General features: G+C 44.8%; 1 protein-coding gene across 7 annotated transcripts in view; it reads left to right on the forward strand.

The window, feature by feature from the left end:
- LOC141220357 (transcription elongation factor A protein 3-like) overlaps window positions 1-14,134 on the forward strand; it is a 166,680-nt gene that overhangs the window by 81,852 nt on the left and 70,694 nt on the right. For all 7 annotated transcript variants that reach the window (XM_073666285.1, XM_073666299.1, XM_073666307.1 and 4 more), the window contains 4 exons: window positions 11,442-11,495; window positions 12,014-12,085; window positions 12,943-13,020; window positions 13,099-13,235. In XM_073666285.1, coding sequence (XP_073522386.1) covers window positions 11,442-11,495; window positions 12,014-12,085; window positions 12,943-13,020; window positions 13,099-13,235 — 341 coding nt within the window. The remainder of the gene's footprint in view (window positions 1-11,441; window positions 11,496-12,013; window positions 12,086-12,942; window positions 13,021-13,098; window positions 13,236-14,134) is intronic.

A 14,134-nucleotide genomic window follows, 5' to 3' on the forward strand; every position in this document is an offset into this window, starting at 1 on the left:
CACATGTTGCAGCGACTGTGGCAGCACCGACAAGCCCTGGTGCAATACGTTCTGACGTATAGCCTGGGCCAACGAGATTCAGAGGTGGGGCAAATCACGCTGGAGGAGTGGTCTCAGATCAGGGACCTATGCACCCTTCTGCACAGTTTTGAAATGGCGACGAAGATGTTTAGTGCTGACGATGCCATTATCAGCATGACTATTCCGGTGATTTACATGCTGGAGCACATGTTAAACAGAATTCGGAGTCAGGTGGTGGCACAAGAGGAGGTGAAGGAAGTAGAGGAGGAGGAGTTGTATGCGGAAGGGCTAACATCTGCAAGGTCCAGACGGTCGGCAGCACCAAGGCGGCAGGCATGTGAGGGTGGGGGAGATGGTTTTACCAGGGCGCATGGTAGCAGCCAAACTAGTGAGGAAGGTGCAGGAGCCCAGGAAGAAGTGGAGGACGAACTGATGGAAGACTCATCAGATGAGGGAGACCTTGATCACATTTCTGTTGTGCGAGGTTGGGGGGAGAGGACAGAGGAAGGAAGCATGATTGTTACCTCGCCACCAACACAACAGGGACTTGGTGCCCCTGGATGCGCAACACACATGAGTGCCTTCTTGCTGCACTACCTGCAACATGACCCTCGAATTGTGAGAATTAGAAATAATCCTGACTACTGGGTTGCCACACTGTTAGATCCCCAGTACAAAAGTAAATTTGCAGAAATTATTCCTGCCATAGAAAGGGATGCACGCATGCAGGAGTATCAGCAGAGACTGTTGCAGAATCTTACATGTGCTTTTCCACAAAATACCAGTGGTGCACGTAGTGAATCTCACAGTTCCAACTTGCCAACCGTGGGACCGTCAAGTGTTCAGCACTCAAACCGTAACAGAACCACAGTATCTGCTGGTAACATCAATTTTGCGGAATCATTTCACCACTTTTTTAGCCCTTCCTTTGCAAGGCCACAGGAGACAAGAAGTCTGACACATAGTCAACGCCTAGAGACGATGGTACAGGAGTATCTCCAAGTAAACATTGAAGCCACGACTGTGTCACTGGACCCTTACTCTTTTTGGGCTTCCAATCTGGATAAATGGCCGGAGCTAGCCACTTACGCCTTGGAGATCTTGTCATGCCCCGCAGCCAGCGTTCTGTCTGAACGTGTGTTCAGCGCTGCTGGTGGTGTGCTGACAGATAAGCGCACGCGGCTCTCCACTGATAATGTAGACAGACTCACGTTCATAAAGATGAACAAATCATGGATCCGAAACGACTTTTCTACCCCTGTGTCATCCTGGGGAGAGTAAAAGCTTGATGATTGGTTAAAATCACCCTACCAACCGTTTTAAGCTTTCAAATTACTAATCATGTTTATCTGTATCTTGACTGGAAAATAATTTGGGCTTTGTAGCAGTGTGCAGCACTGATCCTATTAGGCCATCTATACTAAAGCTTCACCAGATTTAAAATTAAAAATAATTTTTAGCTGCATCTAGCCCGGAAAATAATTTTGGGGCTCCGAGATGCGCAAGGCACATAAGTGCCTTCTTGCTGCACTACCTGCAGCATGACCCTCATATTGTCAGAATTCGAAGTAATCATGACTACTGGGTTGCCACACTCTTAGATCCCCCAAACTTTTCGATCAACCTTTTCATTTTAATAAAGACCAAAAAAATGGTCATTTTTGAAATTATAAGCATTAGCAGGTTGTTAGAAACTGAAATCAAACAGTTTTCAACTCAAAACTTTATTCTAGGTGATGTTACATTTTCACATAGGACCCCTTGTTCGAAAGGAGCTTCTGAACTCTCTCGTCCATTGAATTTGTCAGGTTTTGGATGGTTTCTGCTTCAATTGTTTTGCATGAGGACAGAATACCCTCCCAGAGCTGTTGCTTAGATGTGAACTGCCTCCCGCCATCATAGACACTCCTTTTAATGATGCTCCAAAGGTTCTGAATGGGGTAGAGGTCAGGGGAGCATGGGGGTCACACCATAAGTTTGTCCCCTTTTATGCCCATATCAGCCAGAGATGCAGATGTTTTATGTGCAGCATGAGATGGTGCATTATCATGCAGAAAAATGATCTTGCTGTGAAATACACGGTTCTTCTTCTTGAACCATGGCAGGAAGTGCTGTTTGAGAAAATCCACATACATTATGGAGTTCATCTTTAGCGCCTTCAGGGATCCTAAAGGGGCCGACAATCTCTCTCCCCATGATTCCAGCCCAAAACATTACTCCACCTCCTCCTTGTTGGCGCTGTAGCCGTGTTTGCGTGGGGTGTCCATCAACCAGCCATCCTCCACTCCATCCATCTGGACCATCGAGCGCTGCACGGCACTCATCCGTGAACAAAACAGTTTTGAAATCAGTCTTCATGTAATGTTTGGCCCACTGGAGCCGTTTCTGCTTGTCTGAAGTGGATAGAGGAGGTCGACAGGATGGCGCATGCACAGCTGCAAACCTCTGAAGGACCCTGCATCTTGTTGTTCGGGGGACGTTGGAGGCACAAGCAGCTTCAAAAACTTGTCTGCTGCTATGACAAGGCTTTTTTGCCGCTGCTCTTTCAACCTGACGTAATTGCCTGTAGGAAAGAGTCCTCAATTTGCCCTTATCAGCACGCACACGTGTGTACTGTGAATCAGCTACATACTTCTTGATTGCCAAGACACTTCATCCTGATCATCGCACAATGTTGATTGTAGTCATGCCTTGACCTAAACACTCCACAATTTGTTGCTTCTCAGCAGCCGACACATCCTTTTTCTTTCCCATTTTGGCAGAAAATGTAGGCTGCTTAATAATGTGAGAGAGCCTTCTTAAATAGTCTTGCCTTTCATTGGACACACCTGCCAAACTAATTAGCACAGGTGTCTGCAATTGCTTACAGTGATATAAAGAGCCCTGACACACATCACCATCAATGAGTTTAACTGACAAACAAACAAATTCTTCCCTTATCACTCCTAAACACTTTTTGTATAATAATTTGGAACGCAGTGTACATGTGCTTTTCCACAAAACACCAGTGGTTCACGTAGTGAATCTTACAGTTCTAACTTGCCAACCGTGGTCTGTATGGAGTTGTTCAATAAAGGGCCCAAAATTAAGATAACATAGATGGGAGAGGTCTCTATGAATAGGAATTCCTAAGTATTTGATACCCTGTGAGGGCCAGGCAAAGGGAAAGTTGGACTGGATGGAATCCTATATGGATTTGGGGAGGGAGACATCGAGGGCCTCAGACTTCGCTGCATTGATTTTAAAATTTTACCATGTAACAAAGTGATCTATTTCAGCCATAACAGCATGGATGGATATATGTGATTGAGTGATATATACTAGGACATCATCAGCAAATAGAGAGCACTTGTACTCGGTGCCTCCCACCTCAATCCACCTAATATTGGGGTTATGGCGAATTGATGAGAGCAGGTGCTCCGTCACTAGGATGTATAAGAGAGGGGACAGAGGACATCACTGCCTTGTCCCATTGGTGATTGTGAAAGGTGATGAAAATGTTCTGACGCACCCCCTGGGCCTTGGGACACCCGGAGCCGGACCCTTTTTGGTGGATGCTGGTGGTTGTAGTCTTCGTGGCGGCGACCCAGTTCCGTGGCTCAGGGCGGTCAAACCAGTGGCGGAACTATTTATGTGGTTTTCATGTTTAAATGTCCGACTACGCCACCCGTGGATTGCGGTCAGAGTGAACCGCCGCTACAGGGCAGACCACTGAGGCTGGTGTTGTGGGTGCAGCAGAGCGTAGCATAACTCCCCACGGGAGGAGTATAGCCTCAGGGCAGTGTATGCGGAGGATGGGGGTGATGGTGCAGGGCAGCAGCAGTAACGACACGGAGTCAGTGATGCAGTTCAGGGCCTTTACTCACAGTTCTTATTATCCAGACCACGTCTGCAGGTAACGGCTGCCCACGTCGTACTGTGCTCACCAGGTGAGGGGCTCAGACAACTCCCAGATAACTTTGGAGCACTTCACAGGACCCCCTTTGTGTGTCCTTTGTCTGGCCTTTCTTACCAACACTTCTGTCCGGCTGCCTTGGGCCTCCTCTTGGTAAACTTGGCGCCAGTTTCCCTGACCCTATGTGGTGCCTTCCTAGCGGGTGTAGCGAGGGGCTGCACCACATAAAATGTCAGAGCCTCCGGTTTCTAGCTGAGGGTCGTTTCCTGCCTCCACTAGTTCGGGGACCGGTCTCCCCCTTTGGCCTGACCCCTCCACGCAGGTGGATTCGGGCGTGCGGTGGCGACTCGCCCGTCCGCACCCCTGGGATCCCTTCATTCCTCATTCCTGGAGCCTTCTCCGCTCCTCTTCCTTCCTTCTCCCTCTTCCAGGCCTGGGCCTCTGTTACTAGGCCCGCCTCCGGAGCAGAGCTCATGCAGAGCCCCTGCTCCCTGCCACTTCTGCTCAGACTTCTCTGCACTGAACTAAGATGGTGCCCACCTTTTATACTCCCTTCTCAATGCACCCAGGAACTGCTTCCTCCCTGCTCCTGCACTACAGGGTTCCCCTTCCTCAGTGTTCCCTCCCCCCACTCCAGCCAGGGACAGGGACTGTCGTGCCCATCTCAGGGGCATATTGGTCGCCCTGCCCCACGGCAATGTGGTGTAATGCATGCAGGTGTCGGGTCCTGATCCACACTCCATCCTTACCTGAGAGTGAGATATCACACCTCTGGGTGAGGTGCAATACGTCTGTAGCAACCGAGCCCTCAGGGTGCTACAGTTCCATTTATCTTCAGCCTAGGTGACGTATTGCGATACAGGGCCGTGATTTTGGCTATAAAAGGGTCCCCTAGACCCCTACCCCAAGCTTTTTAAGAGAATCATATATGGCGTGCCAGGAGACTCTATGGAATGCTTTCTCAGCATCCAACGAGAGTATCTAATTACAAATTTTTAACTGCATCTAGCCCAGGAAATACTTTGTGCCTAGTAGCAGTGTCTGCTAGTGAGCGGATTATCCCGGCTGTTAAGCAAGCTGCACCACCTGTAGTTTAGACACTTAATTTTTTCAAAGGAAATGCTTCGGGTCCATGGGATACTTAGTGAAGAGCATCAGGAGGCACCCCAAGGCATAGGGGCTGGGACTGGCAGTAGGATGCCTTGCGGTGGACAGCCGAGCTCGATCCTTATAAAAGCTTTTTAACTGCAGCAGCTTTAGTGGACGCTACTGGAGCTGGAATTACCGCGGCTGCTGGCATGAGACTTGCCCTCCAATAGATCCTTGTAAATGGATTTAAAGTGTATTCATTCAAATTAGAGAGACAATTTAAATTAAAAAGCTTAGAGCTGCCTCCACCACAGGGGGGCTCGCTCGACCCACCAGCGGACAGGCACCAGTATTGGGAGAGGGGGGCTGGCCGTCAGGGTTCACCGCGGCTCTGGCACAAACCCGGCGACACGGAGGTGGCACGGGCAGGAGCGGACTGGCCGTGTCGGCTTCTCACTTTTTGGATTTTAGAAGGGCATGACATGCCTATATCTGTGTCTCCCCCTCCTTTTACTCCTCCACCTCTTTTATTTTCGCATGACTATATGTACTTGTCACTTTTCCATGTGTTAGTTATGTCTTCTGAGCAGTTTGTCAGCTTTTGGACACCTTTGAAGGTGTTTTCTATGTGTTTCTATGTGTTTTTGTTTGCCTGCCATTGGTTTTAACGGTGTTCGAAGGTGTTCGACGAACAGTTCGACGAACAGTTCGGCGAACACACGGGTGTTCGACGAACCGAACCGAACTCGAACACTACGGGGGTGGCTCAACACTACTCCTGGGCTAATTGTGTTACTAGTGTTCCTGGGACTAATACCTGCCAGGTCACGTCAAACTCTCGAGGTAGCTGGATTTTATGGCATAGCAAGCCATCCTTCAAGAAGAGTCTTTCCCACTGACCTAAGATTTGTAGGGTAGTTGGGAGTGAAGCAGCTCTAGCCTTCTGGTCGAGTCTCTGACCTAGAGCGACCCATTCCCTAAGCTTTGCCAACTCTGGGTCGAACCGTTGCAACTGTATCCACTCATCTCTTGAGCGACCCAGGATTTGAGTGGGCCTTGCCTTTTCTTTGGAGTTCTGAATATCGATTACAGCTGCAGCGAATTGACGAAAATCTAGAGTCTCTTCGCCTTCCAGCTCTTCATCTATATCTTTGGCCCCATCTGAGTGACCTGGGACAGAGCAACTGCATGGGTGTTCAGGGCCTTAGACCGATAAGCGATTTTGTACTGATATTTAGACATCCTTGCAACCCACCGTTGTTCCAATGCACCCAGCTTTGCATTTTCCAAATGAGCTAAAGGATTATTGTCCATCCGCACTTGTACTTCTGAACCTGACAAGTACTTCGCAAATTTCTCAGTCATGGCCCATACCAGTGCCATTAGCTCCAGTTTGAATGAACTGTAGTTATCTGGATTCTTCTCAGTGTCATGAAGTGACCGACTGGCATACGCGATCAATCGCTCTTTTCCTTCTTGCACTTGAGCGAACACTGCTCCCAGTCCATGTAGACTTCCATCAGTGTACAATACAAAAAGCTGTGAGAAATTAGCATGGGCCAGTATTGGGGCGTTTGTTAATGCCATTTTCAATGCTCGAAATGCGTCTTCTTGTTGTGGTCCCCACTCAATAGGTTGCCGCTTTGCTCCTCCAGCCATTCCCCTCAGTAATTCATTGAGCGGGACCCCAATCTTAGCGAAGTCTTTTATGAATCTACAGTAATATCCAGCGAGTTGACTGGTGTGGGCCACTTCTGCACTGCGGCTACTTTCTCAGCAGTGGGATACACTCCCGCACTGAACACAGTGTGCCCCAAATATTCAATTTCTCGTTTGAAGAGATGACACTTACGAGGCTTGATTTTCAATCCATGCCTCTGAAGTGGTTCTAGAACTTGTTCCAGTCAGCGGAGATGATCTTCAAACGTGACTGAATAAATAATTATATAATCCAGATAAATTAAAGTAGCTTCGAAGTTGAGGTCCCCGAAAGCATCTCTCCATCAATCTTTGGAATGTTCCTGGTGCATTTGTCAGCCCAAACTCAAACAAACCCATAGGAAGAACAAAGGCAGTTTTCGAACGATCTTTCTCAGCTACTGGGACCTGCCAATAGCCACTGGCCAGGTGAAGAGAAGAGAAGAATTTAGCACTTCCTAATGCGGATAGAGATTCTTCTATTTGGGGTAATGGGTAAGAGTCTCGCACAGTACATGCATTCAATTTCCGATAATCTACGCAAAATCTCAGAGTACCATCTTTTTTTCGAACTAGCACAATAGGAGCTACCCAAGGACTCTGACTTTCGCGAATTACACCATTCCGCAGCATATGGGCTAAAAGTTCTTTCACCTCCTGGTACATTTGAGGTGGGATCTGCTGATACTTTTCCTGAATGGGAGCCATATTTCCTGTGGGTATTTTGTGTTGAATATCTCGAGTGCACCCAAAATCATCTTCCTGTTGTGCAAACACCCCCTGGTAACGCTGTAAAAGTTGCTCGATCTGCTTAACTTGTCCAGCTGAGAACTCAGTGAGATTAGCCTCCATTTGCTCTAATAGGCGGCGCCCAGGCAAATGTTCCCTTTTGACTTCTTGTCTGTGAAGGGAGACCTCTAGGGTCCATGGTTCTCCGTCCATGGGCTCCAACTCTATAGCATTCACTCTGGTTAGGTCCTCTGGCATTATGCAAACCCACGCTATGTCTTGGCAGGGCAACAACTGTAGGCTTGTGCCACTTAGGTTATTACAGCGTACGGGTACTCGACCCTGACGCATGGTAGCCAGTGTGCGAGCAACCAGAAGTCCAGCAGGTGCTTCTTCCCCTTCTATTGGTTCTATCTGAATGTCCACACCCTCTAATGATACGAGGGTCAGTCAATAAGTAATGCCTCCTATTTTTTTTCTTCTTAAATAAGGTAGTTATATTAAATATTCGAATTTGGCACAATTCCTCTAACCTTCTTCTCCAATTGCAACTTCCTGCACCAACAGGTGGCAGGACTGTATCCGTTTGCAAAATGGCTGACATCGATGTTCGTATTAGACAACGTTCTGTGATTGAATTCTTGCATGCAGAAGGTGAAACGCCCATTCGAATTCATGAGAGACTGAAAAATGTGTACGGTGATGCAACAGTGAATGTCAGTACTGTTAGACGATGGGTTCGTTGCTTTAACACAGCTGAAGGGCCATCACCGTTGGCAGACAAAATGCGCAGTGGCAGGCCAGTAACCGCAGTGACTCCAAGCAACATTCAGCGAGTCGATGACATCATTCATGGTGACCGCCGGTTGACTGCAGATGAATTGTGTGGCATTATCTGCCTCAGTAAAGGCTGTGTGATGAAAATTATTGGACAACTGGGATACAGAAAAGTTTGTGCACGGTGGGTTCCAAGAATGCTTTTTACCATGCTGGAATACATGCCCTTGTTAAACGGTGGACCAAGACTGTGGAAATGGATGGAGATTATATTGGAAAGTGACAAATTAATCGTTAATGTTGTGGTATTCAACCTATGTAATTGCATTCGAATTTCTTGCCAATTAAAAGGAGAAAAAAAATAGGAGGCATTACTTATTGACTGTCCCTCGTACATGTGCCAGCATGTCACTGTAGCTTCAGACGCCATAGACACTCTACCAAGATACTGAGAAGCAACAGGCAATTTTTGAATTTGACTGACTCGTACGAGGTGTTGAAAGACCCTCTTGCTGGCTGGGTCACGAGTGGTGTGGGTCCAGTTATTTCTGTCAGAAACCTCAGCCAAGAACTGTCCGACCTCCTGGACATTCATGCCCAGGGTTACAATGGGCCCATCACCTCCAGATCCTGTGGTCAGTATTATCCCCTTTCGGCTGAGGTTCTTTCCACATGCCCGGACCAACATCCATACTACCCCTGCTACCGGGATAGGTAATTGGTTAGGCGTTACCAATTTGACGGTAGGTTCCTTCCAGGAATGAGCAACCTCTGGAAAATGACTTTGAAAATATGCTTCAGGCATAGTGGTCTCCTGAGACCCAGTGTCCATTAAACAACGAATCCGCTGTCCATTGAATTCAGCCCAAATAATAGGCCTCTCAGAGACAATGTTTTCAGACGTTCTCCTTTCACGCCTTGAAGTTTGAAACCCCACGGTATGCTCCACGACCGTGGGGCGTCGTAGTTTAACGGCTGCCCTCGTCTCCTCTTTTCTTTATTCGGACAGTCTCTGGAGATATGACCTCTACCGCCACAGGTTCAACACTCCGGTCCTCGCTCTACCGGTGGACTGAGTGCACGACTCATTGGAACCTGATAGGAACGTCTTCCTCGCTCTTATCTCCGTCCACGTGAATTTAGAATTTACCACATGGCTGCACTGAAACAAAGAGTGAAAAATTTAAAGGGGTCCGAATACTTTCCGTACCCACTATATATATATATATATATATATATATATATAAAATATATATATATATATATATATATATATATATATATATATATATATATACATACATATACAGGGTGGGACATTTATATGGATACACCTAAATAAAATGGGAATGGTTGGTGATATCAACTTCCTGTTTGTGGCACATTAGTATATGGGAGGGAGAAAACTTTTCCAGATGGGTGGTGACCATGGCGACCATTTTGAAGTTGGCCATTTTGGATCCAACTTTATTTTTTTCAATGGGAAGAGGGTCATGTGACACATCAAACTTTTTGAGAATTTCATAAGAAAAACCATGGTGTACTTGGTTTTAACGTAACTTTGTTCTTTCATGAGTTATTTACAAGTTTCTCTTTGTTTTCATCCATTGACATGTCGCAGAGGTTAACACGTGAGGAGCGGATAGAAATTGTGTTGATGTTTGGTGAACGCAGTACCCTGGTCATTGCAGCAGATTTCAATGCAAGACACCCTACGAGACCACCCATCTCCCATGCTACAGTTAGCAAACTGCTTGCCAAATTGTGTGAAACAGGTTCAGTGTTGGATTGGCCAAAATGTGGACGCAAGAAAAATGGCACTAATGAAGAAACATCAGTGACTGTCCTAGCTTCATTCAGCAAGAGCCCACAGCGTAGCATTCGCTGCATGTCACTGGAGAGTGGCATCAGTCGAACATCCCTTCGGCGGATATTAGCTACTCACAAATGGCACCCTTGCAAAATCCAGCTGCTGTAGCATCTCAATGAGGATGACCCAGATTGGCGCACTGAATTTGCAGAATGGGCAAAACAAAAATTGAAACAGGACCCTCAGTTTACACAGAACATTATGTTCAGTGATGAAGCAAACTTTTTTGTGAATGGTGACTGAGGTTAACAAACAAAACCACCGCTATTGGTCTGACACTAACCCATAGTGGATAGATCCCTCCAGGACTGTTGCAACACAAAAATTGATGATATGGTGTGGTATATGGGATACAAAGATAGTGGGGCCATTCTTCATCAATGGAAACCTCAATGCCACTGGATATCTGAAATTGCTACATGATGATGTGTTGCCCTCATTATGCACTGAAGATGGCATGTTCCCTGAGTTTTCCAACAAGATGGTGCACCACCACATTATTGGTGTCAGGTCCGAGCATTCCTACATGAACAATTTCCTGGAAAGTGGATTGGTCGTCGTGGGCCAGTTGAATGGCCACCAAGGTCTCCCAATCTGACCCCCTTAGACTTTTATCTTTGGGGTCATCTGAAGGCAATTGTCTATGCTGTGAAGATACGAGATGTGCAGCATCTGAAACAACGGATACTGGAAGCCTGTGCTAGCATTTCTTCTGGGGTTTTGCTATCGGTGTGTCAAGAGTGGGAGAAGAGGGTTGCATTGACAATCCAACACAATGGGCAGCACTTTGAACACATTTTATAAGTGGTCATAAACTTGTAAATAACTCATGAAAGAATAAAATTATATTAAAACCAAGCACACCATTGTTTTCCTTATGAACTTCTCAATAAGTTTGATGTGTCACATGACCCTCTTCCCATTGAAAAAAATAAAGTGGGATCCAAAATGGCCAACTTCAAAATGGCCCCCATGGTCACCACCCATCTGGAAAAGTTTTCCCCCTCCCATATACTAATGTGCCACAAACAGGAAGTTGATATCACTAACCATTCCCATTTTATTTAGGTGTATCCATATATATATATAATTTCACCTGAAAAATTGCTAAATTTGTAGTGTTTATATTTTATCACATAGAGTTGGGAGTTAGATCTATAACTCCCAATCTAGAAGTTAATCTATGATCTGTATCACGTAATTTACCACAATGCATAGAGAGGTGGTTTATTTCAATTATGCATTCATTAGTAAGAAATTATTTCAAATTAGAAATTAATTGTAATGCAGATATGCAGTATTTCATTATTTGAATTCGGACTGCTACCTAATCTGATTGGTATATTGATATTATCTTTGTAGAAGCCATTCATCTGATGTTCAGTCTTCATCCCATATCTCTAAGAAGCTAGAAAGGTGAGACTCTTGTGTAAGGCCTCATGTACATGGGCATAATATGGTTCTGTACAACCTCAGACTTACAGAGCTCTATCAGTTCATGCTTTACTAACATATGTCATAATTTCATACAAACACATGCTACATTGGATGCCATGTTCTGTAGATATTCATCTCAAACATTGCGTATGGATGAGAATAACATAGTGCCATATGGAGGCATCATATGATGGCACACTAGCGTACACAGACAGAAGAGGCCTCTGAACAATAAATGGGCCTTTTGCAGTCCAATAGCTCATCATGCTGCATAACTCCACCTGCTTTGGAGGTGGAAGAGGGTCCATTTACCTCTTGGGCCCCTGTGAGGCTGGAGGGGTTGCACCAATGATATATTCGCCCTCTGATAGCACTAGGTCATTAAAACTCTGTATACAGTTGCACAGTGTGACTACATATAGCAGAGCCAAGGTGTACAGAAGAACCAATACCATTTACAGTGATCGATTCTTGCTACTAATTTCTGTCTCCATTAGGCGACTCTCTTTAAACACTTCACTGCCATCATCACCTGGTTCTAAAAATTCCAGTAACAGTAAAGAAGAAAGGTAAAGCTATTATGTTAACTAATGAGTGTGTTAAAGAGGACCTGTCACCTGGTCAAAAGTGGGCAGTTTCTGCTCTAATTTTACTTCTGTTGCTCCCCTGAATATTACGTTTTTGTTTTTTTTAAATTAACTATATGTACGGTTCCAAATATTTGGACCTTGTAATTTGGTGCTAATTTTACCAATCTAAAGATACAGCCTAAAATCACGCTCCCAGAGAATCCTGTGAACCACATCCCCTTAGTAAAGACTAGAGATGAGCGGATCTGACAAAATTTGAATTCGCCAAATTGTGCGGAATTTCCTGGAAATTTCAATTTGCAGCTAAAATATTCTCCACTAATTGAATGTCCCTTATTATACTCTGGGGTCTCGCTAGACCCCAGAACATAATCAACGTAGTGATTTATAAAATAGAAGCCCAGGAATACAGCTCTCAGCAGCAGTAATAAGAAGTGCTGCAGACCGGACAGGAGACCGTGAAGAACAGAAGGGTCAGACAGGTGAGTGGTAAGGTGAGTATAAGTATTTTCCTTATTTTTAACTTTTTGATGGTCCCTTAAAGTTCAGTAAAATGGTGGCAGACAATCACCATTGTGCTAAATCAGTGCAAAAGCGAATTACAAAAAATCTGAAAGTAAAGACCATAAAAGTTCAAATTCCGAATAAAAAGACCTTTGTCTCTGGAACTGTATTGTGGATTTTTCAAAACAGCATACCTAAGGGATCAGAGGGAATAAAACTAGCAAAAACTGGCCACTTTTGACCTGGTGACAGGTCTTGTTTAAATGTTTAAGGATTACCTTCCTTCAGCCTCATTACTAATCTAGCCAGATCTTACATTCTCCTCTTTGCAGAAGATTCTCCATGTCTTCACCAACTTCATCAAGTCGCATTGAATCAAAAAAACCTTCTACAAACACTAAGGAAGAAAGGTGATAAGAACTTAAAAGAAACAAAATATTCATTAATCTTTGTATTCCGCTTGCAGTAAAACTTTGCTATTTTTCTAGACCCAGTGCTCCATTGGCATGTTCTCCAACTTGTAGTAGTCCTCCTTCATCTGCTCTTCTGTCAACAAGTTATGTGACAGGTGATTCTGTGAGAGACAAGTGTGTAGAGATGATAGCATCTGCTCTAAAGACTGATGGTAAGGTTTGCGATTTTGACATTTTATGTCTGCCAGCTTGACAAGTACCCCACTTGTAGTTTTAAAATGTCAACCATAACTAGTATGGACAGAGAATAATAAGAATTGTGTAAAAAAGGGCTCAAATAAATTGTTTACATCTCTCAGCTATGGCAGAGAATCATTGCAAAAGACATCTCTCACTCTGGAGTACTTGGTACACTTCATTTCTTCTGTGCAAGAGCAGCAGGAAAATTGCACAGTTGTTGAAGCCCCTGCAGCCCATCTCTTGGGGGTCCCAACACTAGGACATGCAGTGATCAGTTTATCAAAAGTGGAATGTTCTAACAAAAAGTAAAGAATTAAGCTTGTTCATCTATGTAATAAATTAATAAATTCAACAAATCAACAATGTTGGAAAGCAATGCTTATATGTAGTAGATAACAGGCAGATGTTATCAGAGAAGAGCTTGTATACTCCTGGATTAAGAATGCATTGTTCACAGTTTTTTCGAAAATCATAATTACCTGAAAGGAAGATTTGCAGAGCGATCAACATAGAAGAAATCTCTTCTGTTCTCAAAGTTAATATAACCTAATGTGTGTTACTGAATATGTCTACATAATAATAATAATAATAAAACTAGTTTATTGTGCCGTTTTCATCAATGTTAGGAAGTATTTCAGCTATTTCTTATTGAGAATACAATAGGGCTGTTGGCTCAAAGACTGAGGTGTTTGACCACCTTAAAGGCTAGGGTCTAGTGATGAGCAGGCGTGCTCGCTTAAACCCTTTAAAGGAGAACGCTCGGGTACTCGACGAGTAGTTTCGGCATGCTCGGCATTTCAGTAACAGCCACAGCGGCTGCATGTGTCACATCTGTTAGCCAGGTGTGACACATGCAGGGATAGCCTATTTG

The sequence above is a fragment of the Phyllobates terribilis genome, unplaced genomic scaffold, assembly GCF_046119375.1.
Source record: "Phyllobates terribilis strain yellow unplaced genomic scaffold, ASM4611937v1 Scaffold_2__4_contigs__length_985480577, whole genome shotgun sequence".
Taxonomy (NCBI): domain Eukaryota; kingdom Metazoa; phylum Chordata; class Amphibia; order Anura; family Dendrobatidae; genus Phyllobates; species Phyllobates terribilis.